Below are 25149 nucleotides of genomic sequence, written 5' to 3'. Positions count from 1 at the left end.
TCTTCCTCCTTAGTGAACATGCAGTGTAAGACAGGCTGGGCATCCCTATCCCACAATGCACTATCTGGGCCCTTCTAAGTGCCTATAGGTTGCATTAGGTAGAAAATCACATGAGCATTTCATCCACAAAATTATTAAAGGTTTTTATAAAGTAGATGTCAAAGTATGTATAGAAGATGTATTTTAGGCCCTATCCTCAAGATAAATCCCATTGTGTATATTTCAAAATTTGAAAAATAAATTGAAATATGAACACTTTTTGCTCTAAGCATTCTGATAAGGGACTCTGAGCTTGCAACAGAAGGACCAGAAGTAAAGCTTAAAGGGTCTCAGTAAGTTGCCTGCGGAAATGTACAATAGACCCCTCCATGTCCCCGGGTCCCAGGGTCAAGGGTCAGTAGTCTTCTAGAACAAACCCCTCTTCTGTGAAGTTTTAGCTCTGTGTAAGAATTGGTGTGAATTTATGAATGTCCTGGGCTGGGTATGGGATTGAACAACTAAAAACTTTTCCATCTACCCTATCTTTGTGTTTCTCTGGCCCATAGTGTTTCTGTTGGTGGAAAAGCGGGGCATGGCAGGGTGGGGGAGACAGGCAGATAGCTGCTTAAGTGAAGAAGTCTCGAGTCTGGCCAGCTCTAGTCAGACTCTCTAGGGGCGTTTGTATACACAGGTTCACATTAAAAGCTGACAGAAATTCTAAGCCATCTCTTCAGTGCCATTAGGGTGACTAGGTTTTATTAGCAATCTCCTAGAGAGGGAGCTGCCTATGATGTTGGCCAGAGCCAACTATTTCAGTGGTAAAAACAAATAATGAAATCTCGCAATGGAAGAGCAAGGCAGGGCTGATGCTTGAGACCTGCCCTGCTCCCATCCACAAAGCCAGTCTGTCTCAACCACTTAGAAAACTCCAAATAATAAGCAGGATGATTGGGAAAGAGAAGTCAGTCTGCCCTGGGTAACTCTTACCTCTGCATGCATATACTCTCCCCATCCCCGGGGGCAATCATTCTTCCCAAAACCAAGGGTCGTTTTCTTTAAGAGTGGACACAAACAGATATCCTACTGAACGTGTTCTTGGCCATTGCGGTGGACAACCTGGCTGATGCGGAGAGCCTGACCTCTGCCCAGAAGGAAGAGGAAGAAGAGAAGGAGAGAAAGAAGCTGGCCAGGTAACCCTCTAAGCTTAGAATGCCATCCCCACTGGGTTTGAGAGAAAGGACTGGTGCTCATTATGGCCGACACGGCCTGGAGTGAGGCTTCTACAGTAATGCGGCCTCTCCTAAAGCTCCTTGTCATTGTTCTGTAGCCTCTGCAAGGATGGCGCATTTCCCCCCACCAGTCCGGGGAAGTGAGGAGCCATCCTTGGGGAAGAGAACCCACTCATAAGAACACAAAGAGGAGAGAAGGGAAAGCCACCTTCAGAAGAAAACCCAACTCCAGCTCAGGAATATAGGTTCTACGTTCCATCCCATAATTATCTAGCAAGGACAATCATATGCCACGCCTCTGGTGGACACTGAGCAGAGGTCCTCTAGGAACCAATCATAAGTGAGATCCAGAATCCTCTGTTTTAAAGGGGAACGGCCAAGGCTCTGGATGAGGTCAGATGGGTGCCAGATAACCAGGGGCGCCCCAGCCCTGCGGAGCTAATGGTGGATCTACAAGTAAGGTGTGCCCTAGAGAAAAGATAGTCTGTAGACCCAGGGCTGGTCTTGCTGCCCCTAGAAGAGCACAAAGCAGCTCCTAGCTACGCTGTCCACTATCATTCCAGTAAACATCCCTCTCTGGGTTTTTTCCCTGCTGACCGGCCAGGACTGCCAGCCCGGAAAAGAAGCAGGAGGTGATGGAGAAGCCAGCAGTGGAGGAGAGCAAAGAGGAGAAAATTGAGCTGAAGTCCATTACAGCAGATGGAGAATCCCCACCCACTACCAAGGTGAGGGGCCATCACTAAGTCAGGGAGGGGCTTCCTGTCCTGTACCGGAAGGAAAGGGAAAGAAGGAACAGGGGAAGGGAGGAGAGGGTGACGGGCAGAATTGAGAGGAAAGAAAATGCACACTGGTGAAACCTCAGCCTTTCTGATGTTCTGAGGGTCTCTGCAAGATAGAGGGACAAAGATGCACGTGTTTTAGCTCAGCAGCCCTGAGCTGTGTTGTAATTCCAAGGCTTCCAAGGCTTCCAAGGCTCTACTCAGCCCAACTTGGCCCACATCTAACTGAATTCTTCTTCCTCTCTTGGTTGCCTAGATCAACATGGATGACCTCCAGCCCAGTGAAAATGAGGATAAGAGTCCCCACTCCAACCCAGACACTGCAGGTACCTTTGCACTGCTGACCCGAGACAGGAAAGGCTGAGTACAGACTCAGCTATGGGGGAGTGGCCAAGCACTGGGGACCGTGCCCTGGACTTCAGTATTACCTGTTGCCATCTGAGGGAAATATTCTTCCTGGTTTCCTCATAATATTAAGGGAGACGATACCTTCAATTTTTGAAGAAAGCTTTTTAAATTATAATTACTTTGACTTAATCTTTTTTTAATGGCTGTTTTGTTGGTTTTCTTTTCTTTTCTTTCTTTATTTATTTTAATTTATTTACATTTCAAGTAATAATGATTACCTGATTTACCCTTACCCGATTTTCTTCCCTCCCGAAAACCCCCCTATCCCATCCCTCCTCCCCTGCTTCTATGAGGGTGTTCCTCTACCCACCCACCCACCCACTCCTGCATCCCCGCCCTTGATTCCCCTACACTGGGGCATCTATCAAACCTTCATAGGACCAAGGGCCTCTCCTCCCATTGATGCCTGACAAGGCCATCCTCTGCTACATATGCAGCCAGAGCCATGTGTACTCCTTGGCTGGTGGCTTAGTCCCTGGGAGCTCTGGGGGGTCTGGTTGGTTGATGTTGTTCTTCCTATGGGGCTGCAAAGCCCTTCAGCTCCTTCAGCCCTTTCACTCCTCCATTGGGGACCCCACACTCAGTGCAATGGTTGGCTGTGAGCATCTGACTCTGTAAGGCTCTGGCAGGGCCTCTCAGGAGACAGCTAAGAGGGGCTTTAGCTCCCCCATCAGTGGTAATTCAGTGTGTGCACCATGTGGAATTAGGGTAGCTAACATTTCCATCATGGCTAAGCATATCTAAAATATTTAGTAGCCTGTGACAATTGCACATTGTTTTGAAGCACAAAGAGGTACACTTATCCATGTATGATATACACTGATCAAATTGGGTGATTAACATTTCTATATCCCTACTTTTGGAGGCTTTGACCATCTCTTGTCTAGTTCTTCATAAAAACCAGGCTACTGTGAGCTGCAGACTCATCCCCCTCCACCATGGGCAGTAGAACTCCTTCCTTCCGTGTGAGTGTGAGTGTGAGTGTGAGTGTGTGAGTGTGATCTGCCCTCACCTCCCTCCACCCTAAGAGGGTCATGACATTTTCCACTTGTGTTCTCTTTATTTTAGAGAACATTTTGTTAAAAAATATTTTTTATGTGTATTGGTGTTTTGTCTACATGGATATCTACCCTCTGTGTGCATGACTGGTGCTCACAAAGACCAAAAAGAGTATTGAGTCCCCTGGAACGGGAGTTATAAATGGTTGTGGCCATGTGCATGTTGGGATTTGATCCTGGGTCCTCTTGGACATCGTGCTCATGACCTCTGAGCCATGTTTTTCAGCCACACCCAAAGAAATTTTATGCCACTTCAAGTATATAGGTATATAAAATAAGTATACAAATGAGATATTTTCTAATAGAAATAAATTTCATAAAGAACTATCATAAAATAATTCTTCCATATACATATAATTTTACCAGCTATTAAAGACTAATGCAAATTTTCATGCTAATGAGATGGATAGACTTATTTTTATATAAAGAAACAAATTTAGCTGAACATTTGATGCTGTAGAACACAGAGCATCTTCAATATTTCTCATAATTGATCAATATTTTTATTTTAAATTATCAGTGATAATACTGTTTCATATAAAACTCAGTATAAAACAATAGACCTATGCTTAGGGCCAGATATAGAAATCGTTAGAAATGTCATCCTAATCCCAAACCAAAACTCATTTCAATTTTTTAATGACACTCAAGTCAGCAACTTGAACATCACTTTTTAAAATCCAGCATTCTAGCACATGAGAATCTAAGGAGAAATAGAATCTTACACTAGAGGAATGATGATAGTGAAATTTTACCTGTTTCCCACAACTAAACCATTATGATTCAGCAACTGCGGAAGATTCTGTATGTACCTCACAATTATCAGTGGTTTTAAATCTGAATCGCAGTGTCTCTGCAGGACTTGCTGGCGTAGCATGGGGTGGTAGCACCCACAGTGGAGGTGCATGCTGGGTGTTAGAACCTAGGCCTCCGTGAAGCTGTGTGCTGCCAGAGCATCTCCAATTCCTCTCATGTCTCACCTGTGCTTCGGAATTCTATTCTGGCAACTGCACATTCATAAACCATTCACTATGGGCAAAGTTTTTGTAACCCCCACATTCATTTATAAGACCCGTTATGGGGTCATGACCCACAGTTTAAGAGGCCGTGCTCCTATGCCACCGCTGTGTTTTAAGGTTTCATTACACTGTGTGTTTTGCTATCCCTGTCAACTTGCGTATTTTATTAGTATAGCATATGTTGCTGCATTATGCTCACCTAATAATAGTCAATCCAAAATCCATTTTATCATTACCCAGGAGGCTTTGCTCACTATGAGGACAGCTGCCATCACAGATGTCCCATTTGTGGCTCCATAAAATCCTTTCAGGTCTCTGGTTGCAAAGGGAACTCTTGCTGACTGCATGCTGTGCCTCGGTCTGATGCGTGACTGACAGGCTGTCTCCTTTCGGAGGGTTTTAAGGTCGGAGGTCCTGGCTCTCCCTCCACCGTATACGTTCCCAGCTTCTGGAAGCCCCGTCCTGGCATAAGCCTTAGGCTTGCTTCCTCAAGCTGCCAATCTGTCACAAACTCCAAGCTTGAAGTCAACACGCAGGAAATGACTGCGGATTCAAACAACCTTTCTCCTCCAAACAGGTCAGGCTGCTTTGGCCTGGTGTCCCAGGGAGGTGGCAGAGAGACCAAAGCTTTTAACCAAAGCTGTGTTTCCATATTGCTCTGCCTCCACTGGGTTCCTACTGGGTCTCCAAAGGTGTGATAGGCCGCCTCCCTGGAAGCTTCCTCTCTCCTCTACCCACATGCCCTTCTCCCCAAGGGGAAGTGGGATTTGGTGTCTGTGGCTCACATAGAATGAAGAGCAGAGTGTGTCCAGGGTTTGATGCCGTAAAACCATCAAGGGTTTATGTGGAAGGCTGCATAGAATTTTAAAGACTTGCTAGTGATAATGACTCAATGTGATGGAGAGATTTCGTCTACATCCCTAATAAACAATTTCTATGTTAAAATGAAATGTTTGAGATAATGAGGAGAAAATTAAATATGGACTAGGAGCTAAATTATTTTAAGTGGATTTTGGTTAATCATGTTAGTATAATAATGTGGTGATTCCGTTTCTAACATACTACAGTGTTTATGTCTAGAGTCTGAAGTGTTTGGAAGTTGCTTTAAAAAACGTTTCTGCAATCTCCTAAAGTGAGAGCAGAACGGGCAAGTCAAACTAGATCAGGCAAATGGTGGGAAATGATGAGAGCAGGTAGACGGACAGACAGACACACAGAGCCACTCTGCAAGTCGCTCTACCCCTGCGTATGTTTTTTTAAAGTTTAAATAAAATTACAGCAAAATAAACACACCACTCTTTGGCCCAAGGATGGTCCGTCCCAACCTGGGACGGCCTGTAGGCTGCAGTCCCCTGTACACTGGGGTTGGAGGAGGATCAGTATGGACTGGAATCTTTTCACAGAATTGCCAACTGCAGCCAACCCCCACCACACACTTCCGCACAGCAGAGGGATGGCAGCGCTCCTGTGTCTGGGACAGTGGCTTTGAGCTGTGTTGTTCCAAGCTGAATAGAGTGTGGGCATTTGCCTTCATTTCTCTTGGTCCTTGCACCCCTTTCATTTCTCTGATGGTCAAAGATAGTGACTCTGTGAGGATGAAAGGCTGACTCATTCACAGTTAGAAGTCGGAAGTCTGTGGTCATTTGAAGGGGTAACATGGGCCTTTGGTGAGGCAACACAGGTCTAAGGTCATAGGTCAAAGAGGTCTGTGTTATGTTGCTTCCAAAAGTGTGGAAATTTAATCATTATTAAAACAATGGTCTCCTGGGATGGAGATGTGGCTCAGCTGGTAGAATGCTTGTCTGCCTCACAAAGCCCTGGGTTCCACCCACAGAGCACATGAGCACCACATACACAGATGTGATCGCACATGCACGTAGCCCCAGCACTTGGGGGACAGGACAGAGGGGTGGGTGGGAAGGTCACTGCTTGAAGCCGGAACACTCAGGGTACTGGGGTAAAGGCTACTCTCTGAAACATGATTTCTGGGAAAATACGGTGGGTTTTTGTTTATTTGATTTTGGATGTTTGATATTTTTTGTTTTTTGTTTGTTTGTTTGCTATTTCTTTGAGTTGGCCAGAATTTTGATGAGATTTTTGTTTATTGCTTTCTGGTTTTAGTTTGTGAGACAAGATCCCACTCCATAATTCTGGCTTACATTGTAGACCACGCTAGCCTCAAACTCACAAAGAGATCCACCTGCCTCTGCCTCCTGAATACTGGGAGGTGTTTGGGTCTTTTTGGTTATTTGGTTAATTGGTTGGTTGGTTGATTGATTGGCTGGGTAGTTTATTTTTTTGTTTTGGGGGGTTTTGTTTTTTGTCTTTTGGGGGGTTTTGTTTGTTTTTCAGTTTGAAGTATAATTTGTTAATTTTATAAGGAATATTTTTTATTAAATTTATCCCTTGGCAATGTCATCCATATATGACATTGGTTACTCTCACCTCCTTACCCCCTTCTCCTCCCTCCCACACTTGTTAGTCCCCTCCCCTTTTCCCGTCTAGCCCCTTCCTCATATCCATGTGTCTACACTGACATCCTTGTCAGCTCTGCAGAGAAGGCAGTGAAGGGATGCTCAAAGAAGGAGAGCTTTAGCCTAGAACACGTGATATCACAGCTTCCTGGCCCAGAGCACGTGGTATCACAGCTTCCTGGCCCAGAGCACAGCTTCTTGGGACCTGAGAAATAATCATTCATCAGATGCCTGAAAAATCGAAGAAGTCTGTTCTCTCTCGCTTAAAGTCTGACATCAAGTTTTACTGGAGCTATCCTCACTCTGCTGACGAATCCTTGCTTGCCTCTTCCTAATTCCTGTGGTAGCCAGAAGTACTCGTGTTACAGAGCAACCATGCTAATCTCTGTCTCTGTTTTTATTTACATAGCCTTCTAACTTGTGTGTGCCTTTAAACCTTCTTATAAGAGCAACTTCTGTTAGACGGATGGCCCAGCCAAGTGGATCAGAATTCATTGCATCTGCAATGACACTGTTGCTAAGATTGTACTCTAGAATTCTGGGTGTGCATGGAGAATACAAGTCGCCTCCCTAAAGTTGCTAGCCTGGAAATGATTGGGCTTGAGTAGATAGTTTGATAGACATTCAGATCAGGGAAGGAAGAGACTAAGGAAGATGCTGAGAATTAATTTCATATGCTCAGCATCTGGTCCTGTGGGTAGAGAGGCTAGTGTGAGAGATGATGCTTCCTTCCACAGCTTCAGCAGCATGCCAGTGTTCTGAAATATCCATGCACTATTACTATTATTCCATCCTAGGCGAGGCTGAGCACAGGGAGACCGAATGCAGGAGCCACATTCAGAAAGAAACAGGGCCGTGATTTAGACAAAGGTGTTTCTGGAGCAGCCATAGTGCTGCTGCCGCCTTTCCCAGGCCATGCATTTTCCAAGAACGTTTGACCAGAAGCACACATAGTGAGTGCCTTCTCCATAGATGCCATGAGGCAAGCTAAATAGGAACTGCTTGACTCCAGTTTCCCGAAGCTGCACCACTGGCCAGAAGAGCCAAGGAGCCCCTTCACTTGATGTCAGTGTGTAGCCTCGGGATGAAAGGCCTCTTGTCATTGCCTGAGCTCTACTCTCCCTGCCTTCTTTTTTGAGAAATCCTGGGAAAATCCATGGGGTGTTGAAGTATAATTTTTTAAGTTTTTAAAAGTGAATTTTAATTAAATTTGTTGGATGGCAATTTTATGCATGAATATAGTGTGTAGTGCATTCTGGTTACTCTTACTCCACCCCCGCCTCTTCTGTCTCCCTTCCACCCCCATCATACACGCCCCCTTCCCTACATTCCTGCTTTTTTGTTTGGTTCTGTGACTCACTGAGTTTAGTCAGAGCTGCCCGTATGACTGTGGTATTAGAAGTGTCCATGGCAGCCTGATGAGCTCTTCCATGGGTATACAGCTGAAGACAATAACTTTACCCAGAATCCAATGAAGCTGGTAGTTCAACAGGGAGAGGTAGGGCCCATGTGTCCCGCCCCATCCATGATAGATTAATGACAGGCCCAGTCCTATGCAGGGCATACCCAGATGATAACCTTCTGCAGCCCTTATTCCTAACTTCAGGCACACGGATTCCTTCCATCCCTTCTTTTGTCATGTTCTCTGAGTCTTAAATATAAACGTCCTATTTAGGGCTAAACACATGCAGCAACTACGAGCCTCTACGTTTACTACCATCCATTGCAGTTAAAAGATTCTCCGATTATGGCTGATAGTAACATGTGTTCATAGGCATAAAAATAAATATTTAGAAGGCAGTTCATAGCCATGTCAATTTAGCTATAAGGCAATAGTAAGTTCCCTCATTTGATCAATGGGTGTTTCAAAAAACAATTGTCCATAAGGGATTCCACAAGTAAACTAAGCCACCCCCTTTACTCTCCTACAGCTAAGATGAATGGAGGACACCAGGCACTGCCTGGGCTTACCCAGCCTGTTCTCTAGCGCCTTCCAACCGGGGTAACCAATCGTCTGTTCTTTTGGGTTTTTTTTTTTCTTCAGTACTAGGGGATTTCCAAGCATATGGGATTTTCAGTTTTAAAAACCAGAACAGTTTGAACAGCCACGAATACATCGCTCATCTTCCGTCCATCCCCTAGTCCTGTATGCGGCCAGCAATGTTGATCTCTAACAGAGGTGCCCTAGGATAGCCTCAGGAGGCGGGGCGGAACACCTGCCTGCATCAGCGGCCTGGCCTGTAGTTCAGACGTGATGTCTTGATCCTCAGTAGGATGTGTCTGGAAGTGAGCGCAGAGGTGGGAGTGGGTGGTGGGCGGAGTTGCTGAGAATGGAGCTTTTCTCTTCCTTACAGGGGAGGAGGATGAGGAGGAGCCAGAGATGCCCGTGGGGCCACGCCCCCGGCCCCTGTCTGAGCTGCACCTTAAGGAAAAGGCAGTCCCTATGCCGGAAGCCAGTGCATTTTTCATCTTCAGCCCAAACAACAGGTGTGTAAGGATGGCTGGGGGGGGTGGGGGGCGGGGGGAGGAACTCTCTTTCTTTCTGTTCCCAAACCTAGCACAGGCCTGTATCCAACCTACAGGAGAAACCTGAGTGCTCCCAGATCCCCCCAACTTATGTGGAGACACCAAAACTGGAGAGTCCTAGACTGTAAATCAGTTGGTTTACAATTACTCCCCTCTCCGGGTCTGAGGGTATGAAGTATTTCTCCTTGGCCAGTGATTCCCTTTCACACTTCGCTGTGTCTGTTTTACACGAAGACACCACGGGCTAAGCGATACTGAAACAGTCCTGCTTGTGTATGAGGACTGAGGGGACAGACTCCTGAGGCCCGAGTGGTTCCCCATCTTTCCTGACGCATCTTTCTCTCCCTCTTTCCCACGTAGGTTCCGCCTGCAGTGTCACCGCATTGTCAATGACACGATCTTCACCAACCTCATCCTCTTCTTCATCCTGCTCAGTAGCATCTCTCTGGCTGCTGAGGACCCCGTCCAGCACACCTCCTTCAGGAACCATGTATGCACGCCATTTTGTTCTATGCACCCTGTCCTTCTGAGAGTGGAGCAGGCCCACAGCTTCTGCTGCTGCTAACCCCGTTCGTTGCTCAGTTAGGAGGCCTGTTGTGAACTTCATAATCCGTATACAGTGATGATCCCCTTAAGAGATTAGGACTTTGGTAGAAAACCCAGCCTGGGATTTTTCCCTAAGCGAGTGAGCATGTACCTAAACGCATCCGGCTAGTTGGTAATGGACAGTGGCCAGGTGTTCTGTTGCCTGTGGATGTTCCCCAGGAAGCTCGTGTTGCCTGTAAGTCAGCAGTGAGGCCACTGGTTCCAGGCCCTGCTCCCATTTCCTCTGACCAAGAAGGAGTGCTGGCAACTCGGTGCCAGTGGTACAGCTGGCATTCTAAGAAAGCCGTGATCATCTTTGATAGTGGAAATCTGATTGGAGCTACCCAAGGTTCCAGTGATCAATATTAAATACTAAAATAAGAACTACTATACCTCAAAAGCCCAAAACGCTTTATTAAATCTCAGCCACATAGGCCTGAGGAAAAGAATCACTGCTCCAAAGCCATGCTCATAAACGAAGTTCTCAGCTCTGGGATCCTGCCTGGTCCAGGCTGTCTTGCTGAGGTCAGCAGGAGCAGCCTCATCCCTGGTCCATCTCCCAAGATGAAATCAAGTATCAATCAGCTTGTCCTCAACCTGGGTTGACCTGGAGGACTTCCTTCCTAGGGCCCAAGGCCATGACAGCAATGTAAATGTCCTCCTCTGACACAAGATGCCACACCATGTGAGCATCGGAGTGACCCTGCAAAAGCAAACCCATTCCTCTGGTCCTTTGACCAACGTCCCACGGTCCACTCTGGGTTTGTAAGTAAATTGGTTGATGGAAGAAGCATCCCAGCGGATGCTGCTTACACCCAGGTCCTGCTGAGGCCTGCCCTGGAAGCTCCCCACACCTGCCTGCAGACACCACATGGAGCCAGAGCCACTTGTGCCAGCCCTGAGGAGAGCGGAAGCGGAGACGTCTTTCCTGTCTCCTCACCTCTCTCCACATGCAAAGGCTCTGGTCCTGTGTTGGGGCGGGAATGCACCTTGTTTTGAAGTGCTTTTCCTTTTCTGGTGAACATCCACTGACCTCTCCCCCTGCCCTGCTTGTGCCCCGCCCCCCTGCCCTCCCCATCCTGTTTGTTTCTGTTTTGCAGATTCTGTTTTATTTTGACATTGTTTTTACCACCATTTTCACCATTGAAATTGCTCTGAAGGTAAAGCCCCGCCCCCCTCTCTCTTCCTTCCTCTCTCTGCCAGTCCCAGCTCTCGGCTGCTGTCTGTCTTGTCGCTAACACATGCTCCTGTTGGTGTTGGGTGCACTCCCAGAGCCACTAATCCAATTCTGCTTATTTTTCAGATCCTAGGCAATGCAGACTATGTCTTCACTAGTATCTTTACATTAGAAATTATCCTTAAGGTAATGCTCCCCTGAGCCGTGTGTCTCTGTCTCTCTGTGTCTCTGCTCTGTCTGGCTGACTCTCCTGTCCCCTTCACTCTCTGATTCTTGTGGGTCATGTCATGCTACCACTGCATCCCAGCTCTGACGCCAGGAAGAACCTACCCTACCACAGTGCTCCCTTCTGCTCCCTTAGCAACGGTTCTAAGGTCTAGGAAAGTCACAGGCTGGCTGTGTCACTGTGGGCGCTGTCCCATCCCTGGCCAAGCATGGTGGCTGTCAAGGTGTCGCATGTACCTTCTCCAACCAGTCTACAGCTGAGCCCTACTTGGAATTCTCTCTCCCTGCTCCTGCATAGAGGAATGGCACATAAGCTCTAGAAAGGCGAAACCTCTGGAGCATGATGGAGGCACTTTGGCCCCTCTCTTTGGAGGCTTATATCTTCCATACCTTCCTCCCAACCAAGGCAATCACAAGAGCTAAGCAGAAATTGGGGCCATGTAACAGTAATGGTGGACCTGAAGCAGGATTGGGAGCCAGCATCCCAACTGGATCGTAGAGCTGAAACTAGAAATTGCCTTTAACCCTTTGGTGACCTGCTGCTCTAATCCCCTGCTACCCCGCAGTTCTGATGAGAGACCCTGTTATGTATATGTATGCACATGTAAATCATTGCACGGCCTTGGCAGTGCATCTGGGCAGTAGGACCTTGGGTAATGTTGGCTTCTCCCTGGGCAAGGTGGAGATCTTTCACCTTTGCACAGAACAGAAGGGTCATAGTCTCTGACCATAGGCTACAGCTTAAGCATCTTCCTGGGACACTTGCAGGCCTCTCTCTAGTTCATCCTTGGGGTAGATACAAGCTGGTGTCTGCTCTGTGCACCAGTGACAGCAATAGACCTTTCTTTCCCTGATGAAACCCCTCGTATCGTGCCCAGGCTTTTAGTGGGCTTGATATTTCTGCCTCATCCAGATACAGCTTGAGCTGCGAGTTTCTGCATGCCTCCCAGGATGTCCTCACACCTCAGAGGCTCCGTTTGCTGACCCTTAGCTTCCCTTGCTCGCCAGCTGCGTGGCTCAGATTTTTCTTTCCTGATCAGAGAGTGTAGATAGGGGACAGCGTCCCTTTCTGTGATGAGCTGCTTTGCCTTTGTACTCTAGACTGAGGTCGCATGCAGGTACTGAGAGCTCTTTCCCAGGACACAGCAATCTCTGAGGCCCAGTTCTCAGGAGCCCACGCGAGCTTCACTTGAGGATTTCAATGGTGCTTTCTCCTTAGGATTGCCATGCAAGCGGAAGCTCCTCTAGCGTTGCCATGGCAAGCCCTTCCCCCACTTCTTCTTCCTTCTGCTTCCAGTCTCTTTTCTGCTCACTGTGCTTCTCAACACCCCTCACAGCACCCCCTCTGCTTCCCACGCCTCCCACACCTGGGTTTGTCTGCCCAGCTGGGGGGCCCCATATCATGCCAAGGCACTGACTGTGGTGGTGCCCAGAGCTTCATTTGCTCTAAGGGACTATTGAAGGGTCTAGGGCCATTTGTCTTTAAAAAGACAGGATGGGTAGGAGCACACTAGCTAGTCTGAATAAGGGAAAGGATTATTCCATAGAAGGAAAGCAGACTCAGGACCAGCTGTGGAAATGACCAAAGTGAGGAGAGGATTTCTCCCTAGAGGTACACCTTGAGAAATGTGGGTATCTCGGATTGGATGGTAAGAGACAGCTTCCCCTCTAGCTCAAAGACCTTGGAAGCTTGTGTCTCCTAGCATACCTCCTTTCTCCGTATGTAGATGCTTAGTCTCAGGACAGTCCTGAGAAAAGCCTGAAAGCTTTCAGGAAGCAGGGACCAGGTAGGTGACCATCACAAGGTAGAAGGCCACTTGTCCAGATACCTGGACCTGGCATTTTCTGGCACCATGAATCAATATAACTTGGGGAAAAAAAAATGTTCTCTCTTCCAAGTATCTCCTTGCCCTTCCTCAGAACCAGTCTTACTCTGCTCTCGCCTGGACTCGTGTCCATCACTCTCACCCATCATTCTCATGCATTCTGAAGGGCTGGTCTGCTTCTAGGGCCTCAGACAAAACAAACCCCAAGTCAGTAGACAAAAACTGCTGTGAGCTACATTATCCCCCCTGTCCAAAACTTTCTGGTGACTATGAACTGTGGCAGCCACGGAATTCTACTCTCTGGGATCCAGGTCTTTACAGAGACACAGGACAGTGAGCCCTCCAGATTGTAGCCTTTGGGAGAGATCTATAACCATATTACCCTAGACCCCTTTATGTAATCTCCCCACTTCTAAAAACTGCTACAGAACACAGCTTCTCAGTCCCCTGTGATCTCCTGCTGCAGGAGATAAATGCAAGAATTAGGTCACAAGAGCTATTTTTGCCAATTTCCCCATGTTGGCTTTTGTATTAGTCTTTGGATGTCCCACCCTAGACATGCTCTGATTCCAAAGAAAAAAATCTGGACTCCAGATGACCAAGAAACTTCTCTCGGTCCCTCAACTATCAATTCCAGTTTTTGTTTTAGGCAGATGCTTCATGACCTGTAGCTTTACACAGGCTCATCCTGGGTATCTCAAACCTTTACTTCAGTCAGCAAAGTGTGAATATACAGAATGCAGTTTCTTACAAGCAGTGTTAGCACAGGAGGCAGTGCTAGCCAGATCCTGTAATGATAACCTTCCACGGTCTTGTTTTGAACATTTCCAGAGGATGTTCGCTTTGCTTTGCTGTCTGATCCTTGAAAAAAAACATGAAATATTACTCAGACTTTATAGATAAGGACACGACTTCTTTGTACAAGAGGAATATAGATTTCAAACTCGAGTTATAGCAAAGCAGAATGTATCTGTGGAACACACCTCTGTGGAACACACCATGTATGAAAATATGTCCTAAGTATTTTATGTATAATTACTCCACTGGTGCTCATGACCCATGGACAAGTGTCACTATTGCACCTCAAGATGCAGATGAGGAAAATGAGCCACAATAAAGTTCTTTTTCTTTCTTTTTTTCTTTTTTCTTTTTTTTTTTTTTTTTTTGCATGAAGTGCTTGAAATATAGTAGAGTTTGTATTTGAGTCCAGGTCATCTGACTTTAGAGCTCATATTTTACACTGCTGCGCCTTGTCCTTCTGAACATAGCTCCTAGTCTTTAAAAGACCCCAGATACAGTCTAGAAACCAGACCTTAGCACTAAGGCTATGCAGTTGTCAGAGATCCTAAGCACTACCGAGACCAGGGTGGAAAGCGAGGCTAATGACAGTTATTAGCAGAACTCACTAGACTCTAAGGAAAGCTGACCAGGGTGCAGAAGAAAGACATTATGTTATGAAATTATGAAAGAAAGTATGAGGTTTTTTTTCGTGGTGAAGCCAACTAAAGTCCTGGATAAATCAGGATGGTTGGACACCCATCTGGGCATGTCTCATCCGTCCCTTGATGCCAACTGTCTCCACTGGCCCTGAGGGTAAAATGTGGAAAGGAAGTTAGGAGGTGTGCACATCGTGGAAACATAACCCCTGAAGAAGCAGCAAAGAAAGGGCCCCGAGGGCTGGAGCCATGTTGGCCTGGGTGTGAAGGGCAGAGGAGTGATACGGAAGCCTGGTGCTGCCAGTCTGGAAGGGCTTTGGGCTGAAGGACCTGACACCTGTCCGGAGCTGGGGAAGCTCTTTGGTGGTGGAATGAATGGCTACAGGGTTTCTTGGCAGTGTGTCCTTCAGTCCTTCCTGCTGTCCCTGTGCCATGCTTGGGCTCTTCCCTGGGGAAGCTGGTGCGGTAGGCAGATGCTTGGAGTCTGAATGTTGTCTTCAGAGCTTGAGCAGGTGACTCATTCATGTTCTCTGCCTCCTGCAGATGACTGCTTATGGGGCTTTCCTGCACAAGGGCTCTTTCTGCCGAAATTACTTCAATATCCTGGACCTGCTGGTGGTTAGCGTGTCCCTCATCTCCTTTGGCATCCAGTGAGTCCCTCCACCCAAGATGGGGCAAGCAGCTACGAATGGGTGTCAATGAAGTCAGCAACGTCGGGAGGGAGGTTTCCTTCTGTGACTATGATTGGAATGGGGTGGGGCCTAAAATAGCCTATGATGTTTGTTTGATTCTTCCTCCTCCTCCCCATCCTCCTCCTCTTCTCCTTCCTCCTCTTCATCTTCTTCTCGTTTCTCTCCTTCTTCCTCCTCCTTTCCTTGTAGTACTTGGGAATGAACACAGGGTCTGACTTGCTAGGCAAGTGCTCTGGCAGAAAACAGCGGCATAGGTCACATAAGTTGCCAGTGCTGGCCTTGAACTTATGATGTTCCTGCTTTAGCCTCCCACATAGCTAGGCTTATAGGCCTGCACACCAGGTCTTATGTAATTTCTTTTATCTATCTCTTCCATGATCTGACACTTGAGGTATATTGATCCATAAGAATTTGTTTAAATGTCTATATTATTGTCATAGCAGGTACAGGCCCCATTATCAAGAAACAGATGTCTGGGTTCCCTTTCTCTGTCTGAGTCTCTCTCACTGTCTTAAGTCCTGAGGCTGCCCTACAGCTGCCCAAACCTGCCATTGCTGTGATGACTTTGGCCTAGCTCAGCCTCTTTCCATGATTCGTCCCTCCTCCTCTGTCCTCAGTCAAAGCACACACCACACCACACACACACACACACACACAGGCACACAGATACACAGACACACACACACATGCACACAGGCACACATACACACACATACACAGAACAGGGGATTGTACACACTTGTGTTATAGAAAGAAAATGGAGAAGAGAGGGTGTGGAATACTGATTCTTAATGTTAGCCGCACAGAGCCTGCTGGGTGAGTTAAAAAGAATCTCTGCCCTTGGAGATTTTGATGGACTTATACAGGCCATGAGCTCTAAAGCTCTCTAGCCTGATTCCCTCTAAGGTCAAGTGTCAAACCTTGCTCAGGCCTAAAAGAAATTTGACTCTGAGGTTTTTTCTATTTTAACAGCTGTGCTTATTGATCGTACACTTTGAGTTTTAAAACATTTTCACATATGTATTCTTTCATGGTGTACACACACACACACACACACACACACACACACCTACCTATAAGGTGGTCAGGGAAAATGCTATTATAAAATGCTATTATAAAATTTGGTGTTCAGGGCATTGGGAGATTTATCCAAAGCTATATATACCCAACAGAGAAAGGCTTGTATCCCTAGCTCCTTGGGTCTTCCTTCCCAGAGTTGGTTCATGGTTAATCTCCATGGTAGCATGGGGGACAATGAGATTGAGGGCCTATTCTTTGATCATCAATTATATTACCCAAAATTTCTCTGGGACCAAGACATCTAGATTCCCATCCCAGTGCCACCACAAGTCGCCATGTCACTTTGAACCAAACCTCTTGGTTGTTTTGATTTTTGTTTTGTTTTTCCATTGGTCTCTTAAGCGCCTTCCATTATGATTCAGTGCAAACTGTCTGCCTCCTGGTGATGCTTTGGGAACAGTGATAGATAAGGATGTCCTTTGTGTCTTTTGAAATAAACACCCATGAACCAGAGAAATTGGATTTTCGCACTAGCTCCCTCTTAACCCAGGAAGAATAAAATCAGCACTTGCTTGCCCATCACACTCCTTTTTGGTCCCAGGCAAGTTTGAGTCCTCTTGTCAAGTGCTGGAGAAGATACTTTATTTAGCACCTCAGGTCAGAGAACACTGCAGAGGCCTGCCAACACTAACTGTGGTTAGTGAGTTCTGCTTAGGTGGGACCCACAGAAACCATCTAGCTGCCTTCCAGAAGGGCTTGTAGGAGTGTCTGTCACCAATCCCCACCAGAAAGCAGCCACAGGCTAAGGCTCCCAGATTCTCTGCTTTGACCTTAGCACCCCATGTTTCTTGGGACTACACTGTTTCTTGGAAGACTGAGCATGTCCTGAACCATGGTAGAATGATTATACCATAGCGGGCGAAGGCCTGGGGATTGTGTTTGGAAATATTCCATAATTCCTTGCACATGCCTACCAGCTCCAACCTGTGGTTGGCCTGGAGTTTATTTGGTATGTAGTGTAGTGATGTTGGGGCAGGATAGCAGACACACCATTTTACTCAGTACTTACAATATGTGACCAGACCCTTCTCTCTAATCTCCATAAATCCTCCTTCACCCTGGAAACAATCCTAATTACTGCTCCCTTCTCCAGATGAAAAACTAGGGCACAGAAAATTAAGAACTGTGTCCTGAGTGGTTTGGCTGGTAGGTGAGAGCAGTGGGGACTGAATTCAAGTCTGGCTTGTTTTCCTTGTTCTTTTTGGCACTTCTCCTTTTGTGTCTTTAAGATCAGGACTATCCCAGGGTCACAAAGAGGCCCCTGATTCTTAGCAGTGAGGGATAGAAGTTTGAGAACTTCTAAAACTACCTGCAGTCCTAGAGACAGATTCTGCATTTGATTTTAGTCTAAGATATCTTAATAACATCGCCACATGTCATTCTCTGCCCTAACCCAGGTATGGGAACTTACCACCTGCCCTGTTTCTCTCCCAGGTCCAGCGCAATCAATGTTGTGAAGATTTTACGAGTGCTGCGAGTCCTCAGGCCCCTGAGGGCCATCAACAGGGCCAAGGGGCTAAAGGTGAACTAAGAGGGTCTGGGAGGGCAGCCATCAATGCAGTAAACATTAGCTATCCCACTGCCTGGTGCAAGCTGAGGTGGAGGATGGGCTACAGGATGGAGAGATTAGTGTCTGCCACAATAGAGTCACTCTCTTAAGCAAAATATTTCAGCAGGTAACATCCCACAAATGGATAGTACCTCCTGTGACAAGTCAGATTTTGTGTATCTGACTCTTGGTAAGATGGACACTGAATCCAGGGTCCCAGAATCACTAATTTGTATCAAGATGGCATAAGCAAAGAATTTTACTGACTTGATATAGACATAAAGGGGCTAGGACTAGGAAGTTGTTGGCCCTATCTTGCTACTGTCTAGAGTTTATATAGCATTCAATGGTTCTCCCAGCTGGTTCCTGGGGGGTGTCTACAGTGTGATTAAGGGGCTGCCTCCACGGAGTAGCCTTCTGGGCAATGAAATTTCCTTCATTCCATTAACCTTAACCTGGGTAAGCAGACAGATGCCACAGAGCACACACAGTACTCCTCCACTTAGGTAACATTCATGTAGGTAGGACCAAGGCAAAAGAGAAGTTACCTTTTGAGTTAACCAACATATTATTTGGTCTTCCAAACCTTTGTCAAGGAAATAAATAAATAAATAAAGCAAAACAAACAAACCCACATATTTTCCCTGAAGGAGACTAAGAGGTAGTTTATTTTGGAGTAAAATATGAGTGATCACAACCTAGGTATTCCAAATACCATGTTTTTGTTGTCGTTTAATTCCTTATTCATTTATTATTTTAGTTGGCTTACAGCATAGCGCGTTTTCTCCTTATGGAATTTGCATATTTCATTCTGATTATCTTCTGTCTCCTCACTTCTCCCATCACGCCCGCCCCTCTCCCCGTTGTATCTTTTCACCCCCATATTCCCTCTTCCATTTTCCTATCTCATGTGCTCTGCTGCCTTTCCCAGCTCTTTCCTTGAAGTGTCTGTCTTCCCATCTCACTGTCTTCTCTCCTGTTTCCTGGAGATTAGCCACATTTGCTCCCACCTAAATACGCACACTTAATTAAAAGCCAGGGTGCAAATGAGAGAACTTACAATTAATGTCCTTGCATGCCTGGGTCACCTTGCATAATAAAGTGTTCTCCAGTTTCATTCATTTTCCCTCAGATTTCATTAACTTGTCCTTATGACTGGAAAAAGAAACTCCTCTGTGTACATGTTTTCCACTCAGCTACAAAGTCCATGCCTTCATGTGCTGCCAGTTGTTTAAATTTGAAGATTGTATACATGTCTACAATGCACCTCAGCCCTATCTGTCCCAACCCTTTTCCTTCGGGTCTTCCAACCTGCTACTCACCACCCCTATCAGCATCTCCTGTCTCTCTCCCAACTTTTTGTCTTCTTAAATTACTCCCAAAATAAGTCCCATTACTGTTATTCATACATACATTGGGGGAGGGTATCTACTGGGCCATTGGCACTCTACTAATGGCCAGCCCCTAACCTTCAATGAAAAATGACTATCTCTCAGAAGCCATCAGTTACCATTAGCTCTTCAGCAAGGGTCAGGTGTCAGGAGCCCCTCCCCCTCCATGATAGAATTTTTAACTCTTTTGATAAAACTAATGGGATTTGTAAGATTTCTTCATATGTCCTTAATTTTGGTTAAACCACTCACTGTGTCTGATTTTTGCAACCTCCGTGCCCCATCTCCATGTAAACCTTTAGCTTTCAGTGTCTTCCATGATGCCATTCCTGCATATGTGTTCTTCTCTCCCATTTTATTATAATATTTGCTTTGGTTATGAGGTCAGAGTTCCCATGTCGCCTCTTCATGCACACTTCACTTTGCATAATCCTTTCCCCTCCCCTTGTTTCCTCAGCCCCATCACTTCGATGCCTGCTTAACCATTTCTGTCATCAGGATCTCCGTCCTCTACTTTCATCTATCCTCTTATAATTGTTCTCCTCTTCCTAAGTGTGTTTCCCATCCACTAGCCCATTGATGGTTCCCAGACTTCCATATCTACTGTAGGATAAATACACAAGACATGAGTGCTAACAACCAACGTAGAAGAGAAAACATGCAATGTTTGTCCTTCTGAGTTGGGGTTACCTCATTTAATATAATACTCTCCAGATCCATCTGTTTCTCTACAGATTTTGTAATTTCATTTTCTTTACAGTATATGTCTCTTTATGACAAAATGTGTCTTAGTCAGGTTTCTGTTGCTGTGGTGAGCACCATGACCAAAGGCAACTTGGAGAAGAAATAATTTATTTCAGTTTTATTTAGCCCATCATGAGAAGAAGTTGGGACAGGAACCCAAGGCAGGAACTGAAGCAGAGACCATGGAGGGGCACTGTCTACTGGCTTTTCTCCATGGCTTGCTCAACCTGCTTTCTTATTCTACTGAGGACTACCTGTTCAGGAGAGGGAGTACCTCCGGTGGGCTGTGCCCTTCCACATCAATAATTAATCAAAAAAATGTTGCATACACTTGCTACAAAAATCTGATGAAGGCATTTTCTCAATTGAGATTCCTCTTCCCAGATAATTCTAATTTGTATCAAGTTGACAAACTACCAAAGACAATTGGCCCCTTGTTAATTTGACACACAAGCATATCACTGTTAAACTATAAAGTTTTCCTTCTTGTTTGTCCCCAGGATGTCATGTTAATATTAATATCATATTGTAAAACATAGTATAACTTTATAAGTCCCATGGTCTTTCAAATTTTTACAACACTTAAAAGTTCAAAGTCTCTTTAAAAATCCAATGCTTCTTTGAAAGCTCAGCTTTTAACTGTGGGCTATATTTCAAAGTTAAATGCTTTCATAATCCAAAAGGGAAGAACCCAGGCACAATCACAATCAAATAAAAGCAAAACCAAAATTAATCAGTGTAAGGAGTTCAGTGCCTGACATCTGGGCCTCGCTCAGGATCTTCTGAGTTACAAATGGCCTGGACAGCTTCATTTCCCCAGCCCATCTCACAGGCTTAGGCTGGTCCTTGGTAGTCAATCCATGGCACTGCTATCTCCAAAACTCTGGGGTCTCCACTGCAACTGAAGCAACGCTTTTACCAATGGACTCTCCAGGTCACTCTTTAAAGACTCCAACCCATCAACCCAGGCCAAGCCTTAGCTACTCTCCAGGACCCCTCTATGCCTACCAAACCAGGTCCACCTTTAGCTGCCAGCCTGAGACGTAGTGTCAACATTCTTTGGGCCACAGCTTCTGTGTGCTGACCCTGAGAAAATACTCCCAAAATATTCACCTCAGTGATGCTGATCTGTTCTTAATCACTGCTGATTTCTCAGCTCCAGCACTGACTGCCCCACCAAATTGAAGGTTGCACCTCAATGGTACTGGCCTCATGTTAATCACAGCTGATTTTTCAGCTCCGCCTGTCCAAACCACACATCCTCATTCAAAATATCCCTCAAACATCCCTGGTAGTCAATCCAGGTCTCCATTGCCTACTTCTTTTTCAGCACTTCTGTCTGTAATCAAAGCTCCTATAACAGCCTAGTAAAGCTGTGAGTACTCAATGATTTTTCCAGCCCAAAGTTTCAAAGCCCTTCTACAGTCTTGCCAAAAACAGCATGCTCAGGTCTGTAACAGCAATAGTTCATGAACGTGGTATGAATTTTTGTACTTGGTTCCTATCACTATAATAAACACTATGATTGTATTAGTCAGGGTTCTCTAACAGGACAGAAGTGGTAGAATTATATATATATGGGATTTATTGGAGTGCCTTATGGTCCAACAATATGGATCTTACAGTGGGAAGGCCAAGTACTCTCTAGTTTGCTGAGTCCAGGAGACTGGGTGTTTTAGCAGTCCTATTCTCATGCTGAATTCCCAAGAAAGTCCGAGAGGGCTACCAGTTTCCATTCTACATTAGAATCCCAAAGAAGTAGGCTCTATCACCAGCAAAGGGATGCCACAGATAGACAGACTGGCCAACAAGAGAGAGTACAAAGTAAAAGCTTCCTTTTCCCTATCCTTTTATGTAGGCTACCACCAGAAGGTATAGCCCAGATTTAGAGAGATCTTCCCACCTCAAATGATCCAGTCAAGCAAATCCTTCATAGGCATGTATAGTTACTTTGGTTTTAATTGATGCCAGATATAACCAAGTTGACAACCAAGATTAGCTTTTCCAACGACCCAAAACAACTTGGGAAAAAAAGGGTTTACTAGTACTTAGAGTTATAGTCCATCATCAATGGAAATCAAGGCAGGAGCCAGAAGGCAGGAGCTGAAGCAGATGGCATGAAGGAGTGCTGCTTATTGGCTTACTTTTCATGGCTCGCTAAGCCTGCTGTTTTATACAACTCAGGATGATCTGCCTGAAGTGGCACTTCCCCCAGTGGGCTGAGCCATCCCACAGAAATCCTTCATCCGACATTATCGGCAATCTGATGGAAGCTTCTTCTCAGTTGAGCTTCTCCTTTCCAGATAAGTCTAGCTTGGGTCAAGTTGGAAAACAAAGAAAGAAAACAGAACAGGGTGATTCATTGATTTACCTAATTTTAATGGGGCACCCAATACTTTTTGAATATAGATAATTAATGAATGCTTTCCAAGAGGTGTAAGTAGATTTTAGATTTCAAAGAGACAACAAGAACGTCATAGGCCAAGGAGGCCAAGGCTTTAGTTACTTTGGCAGTGAGTACAACTTGCTTACCTATCAATCTAGAAGACAGAAGATCACAGGCAGAGGGATAGAATTTTGCACAACCGGTCAAACTTTTAAAATAGATTTAAATATTGTCAACTACAATGAGTTTTGTAATTGTTATGTGATTTAACAGATATGTCTCCGAGTACGAATAATTTTTGCTTAAAGAATTTCTCCTACTATTGAGGTGGTGGCCACCCAGCTAAAGACTTTCCCCCATTGGTAAACACACAATGTCAGCATTTTAGCATTTGGATGAAATTTAGTCATCAAGTTTTAAATGGCTTATTTGATAAAAGAATAAAATAGAATATATTCCTTGTTCTCTGGGCCTTTCCTTCTTTTAATTCTCCTCAGACATCAGTTTTATCTCAGGGTACTGAGTTTTGACCTTAAGAATTTGTAATAACCTTTCATTATAGCCAATTTAGTCATACTGATGTCATCTCTTTTTCTTTAAGTTTTAAGCTTTACAGCCGTTTTATTGAAAATATTTTAATAATATTTTATTAATTTTTGAGAATCTCATCCAGTCTTTGTACCTATTCATCCCCACTCCCATTGTTCATCCCAGGTCACCTCCCTGACCCCCACAACTGCATGCCCTCTTTTTTTAAACCCAGTTTAATGAATGCTGCCCAAATATTTTGGCAGTGAGGCCATCCCCTGGAGTGTGGTTGATTGACAGGAGTCACACTCTTAAAAAAAAGAACTGTCTTCCCAATATCTATCACTTGACAATAGTTCCTCAGCTAGAGGTAGGACTGTGTGCCATCCTCTCTCCTTCGTGCTGGAGGTTTTATGGCTTAAGCTGTGTAGGCCATGGGCCTGTTGGTGCAACTGCTGCAAGTTAGGATGTATAGCCACCCTGTTGTGTCATACAACAGTTTTACCGCAGGTCTACACTGCACCACCCTCACTCTGACAATCCTCCTGCCTTGAGCCTTGGGAGAAGGGGATGTACTATAGGAACAGGAATGAATGATGAGGTAGGGGTTATTTTGGTGGGGTAGGAACACATTGGCAAGGTAGAAAAGGGATCACTAGCACTACCACCCTTTTGAAAAAGTCACATGGAAACTATTACTGTAGAGGAGTCCTCAAATACATAATATAAACATATAAAATAGTTTCAGTGGTGTTACTCTAAACCAGGGGTAGGAACAAGCCCCTACTGGACAGCATGGGATAGGAAATATTGAGTCCAGGAACAGAATGGGTTACCTCCTTTGGATTTGTTGGCCAATGGGGTACCGTGAGCCCCCAGACATTATAGACTATTGCCATTATTCCTGGGTGTCCTCTAGAACTTGATGGTAAGAGCCTACTGTTGAAGGGACCACATACTTGAGTCATAAAACATGGAAAAATCAAGTTGACCTGAACCCTGTGAGGTAAAATAACAGGGTCTGTCCTGGCAGAATTGTCCCACTGCTGCAAATGATGGCATGGTGTCATTGGAATAACCAGCTAGCCAAAACCAAAACAACCTGTCACCTTTGGCCTCTACACAGATAGAAACACTGCTAGTCTCTCAGTGTCAGGGTGTGTAACCTGGCACCCTCTGAATAGTAAGTAAATCCTTTTGGAAAACTCCAAGAGATCCCAAACTTTTAGCAACTGATGGCTAAAAATGCCATCAGGCGACATCAAAGGATTATGATAGAAATTTCCCCACTTTGTACCCTACTTAGATCTTGTTTTCCACCACTGTACTTGAAAACACAGGAAGGTGAAACACAAAATATGAAAAGTTCTGGAGACACTTTCTTCAACAGACTTAAATTATTTGTTAAGAATTTTTATTATAATAATAATGTTTACTATATAAAGTATATTATATATGTCTTATGTATAATATAGTATATATACCTATCTATAATATGTAATATACTTACATATATAATAAGTCTTATATAATGTTTTAATATATAAAGTAAGCCTGATTATAGTAAGCATTGGGAAATTGTCTCAGTTCAAACAGACTCAGTACAAAAGCCTTGCCTTTTATGTCTACATGGCAAATGGAAAGTGAATCATTTTGTCTCTCATCCTTTTTGTCACCTTTACTTTGGGGTCATCCATTTACCTTTACAGTAAAGATTTTAATCACTTAACAAGTGTTTTATTTAAAGTGTTTTCTCCTTTTTTAATTTTCTCCTTCTTTAAACCAGAAGACTCAGTAAGTTATTGCTCCAAGTACAATACCAAAGAAAAATTTTATTTATATTGTAAGGGAACATGTTAGGATCATCTGAAAATTATAAGATGCCATTTTCTGTCTTTAAGTAGGATAATCAGTTTCCAAAATGGCAGGCTTTTTTTTTTTTTTTTATTTCCATGTTTTCATGTTGTTCGTCTAGCCTTGGCTAGATCCACATCTTGAAAATGTGTTTCGTCAAGAGTCAGTAACAGTTAAAAATAATCTTTGAAATGTTCACATTTA

General features: G+C 44.9%; 1 protein-coding gene across 3 annotated transcripts in view; it reads left to right on the top strand.

Annotated features, from left to right (window-relative positions):
• The window catches only part of Cacna1c (calcium voltage-gated channel subunit alpha1 C), a 545178-nt gene that overhangs the window by 449098 nt on the left and 70931 nt on the right, over positions 1–25149 (top strand). For all 3 annotated transcript variants that reach the window (XM_052174696.1, XM_052174695.1, XM_052174697.1), the window contains exons 17-24: positions 1055–1169; positions 1813–1933; positions 2244–2313; positions 9301–9433; positions 9833–9962; positions 11158–11217; positions 15265–15371; positions 17928–18015. In XM_052174696.1, coding sequence (XP_052030656.1) covers positions 1055–1169; positions 1813–1933; positions 2244–2313; positions 9301–9433; positions 9833–9962; positions 11158–11217; positions 15265–15371; positions 17928–18015 — 824 coding nt within the window. The remainder of the gene's footprint in view (positions 1–1054; positions 1170–1812; positions 1934–2243; positions 2314–9300; positions 9434–9832; positions 9963–11157; positions 11218–15264; positions 15372–17927; positions 18016–25149) is intronic.

Source organism: Apodemus sylvaticus, chromosome 2, assembly GCF_947179515.1.
Source record: "Apodemus sylvaticus chromosome 2, mApoSyl1.1, whole genome shotgun sequence".
In the NCBI taxonomy this organism is placed as follows: domain Eukaryota; kingdom Metazoa; phylum Chordata; class Mammalia; order Rodentia; family Muridae; genus Apodemus; species Apodemus sylvaticus.
Note: the sequence above shows the minus strand (reverse complement) of the source record. Positions and strands in the feature narration are given on the sequence as shown.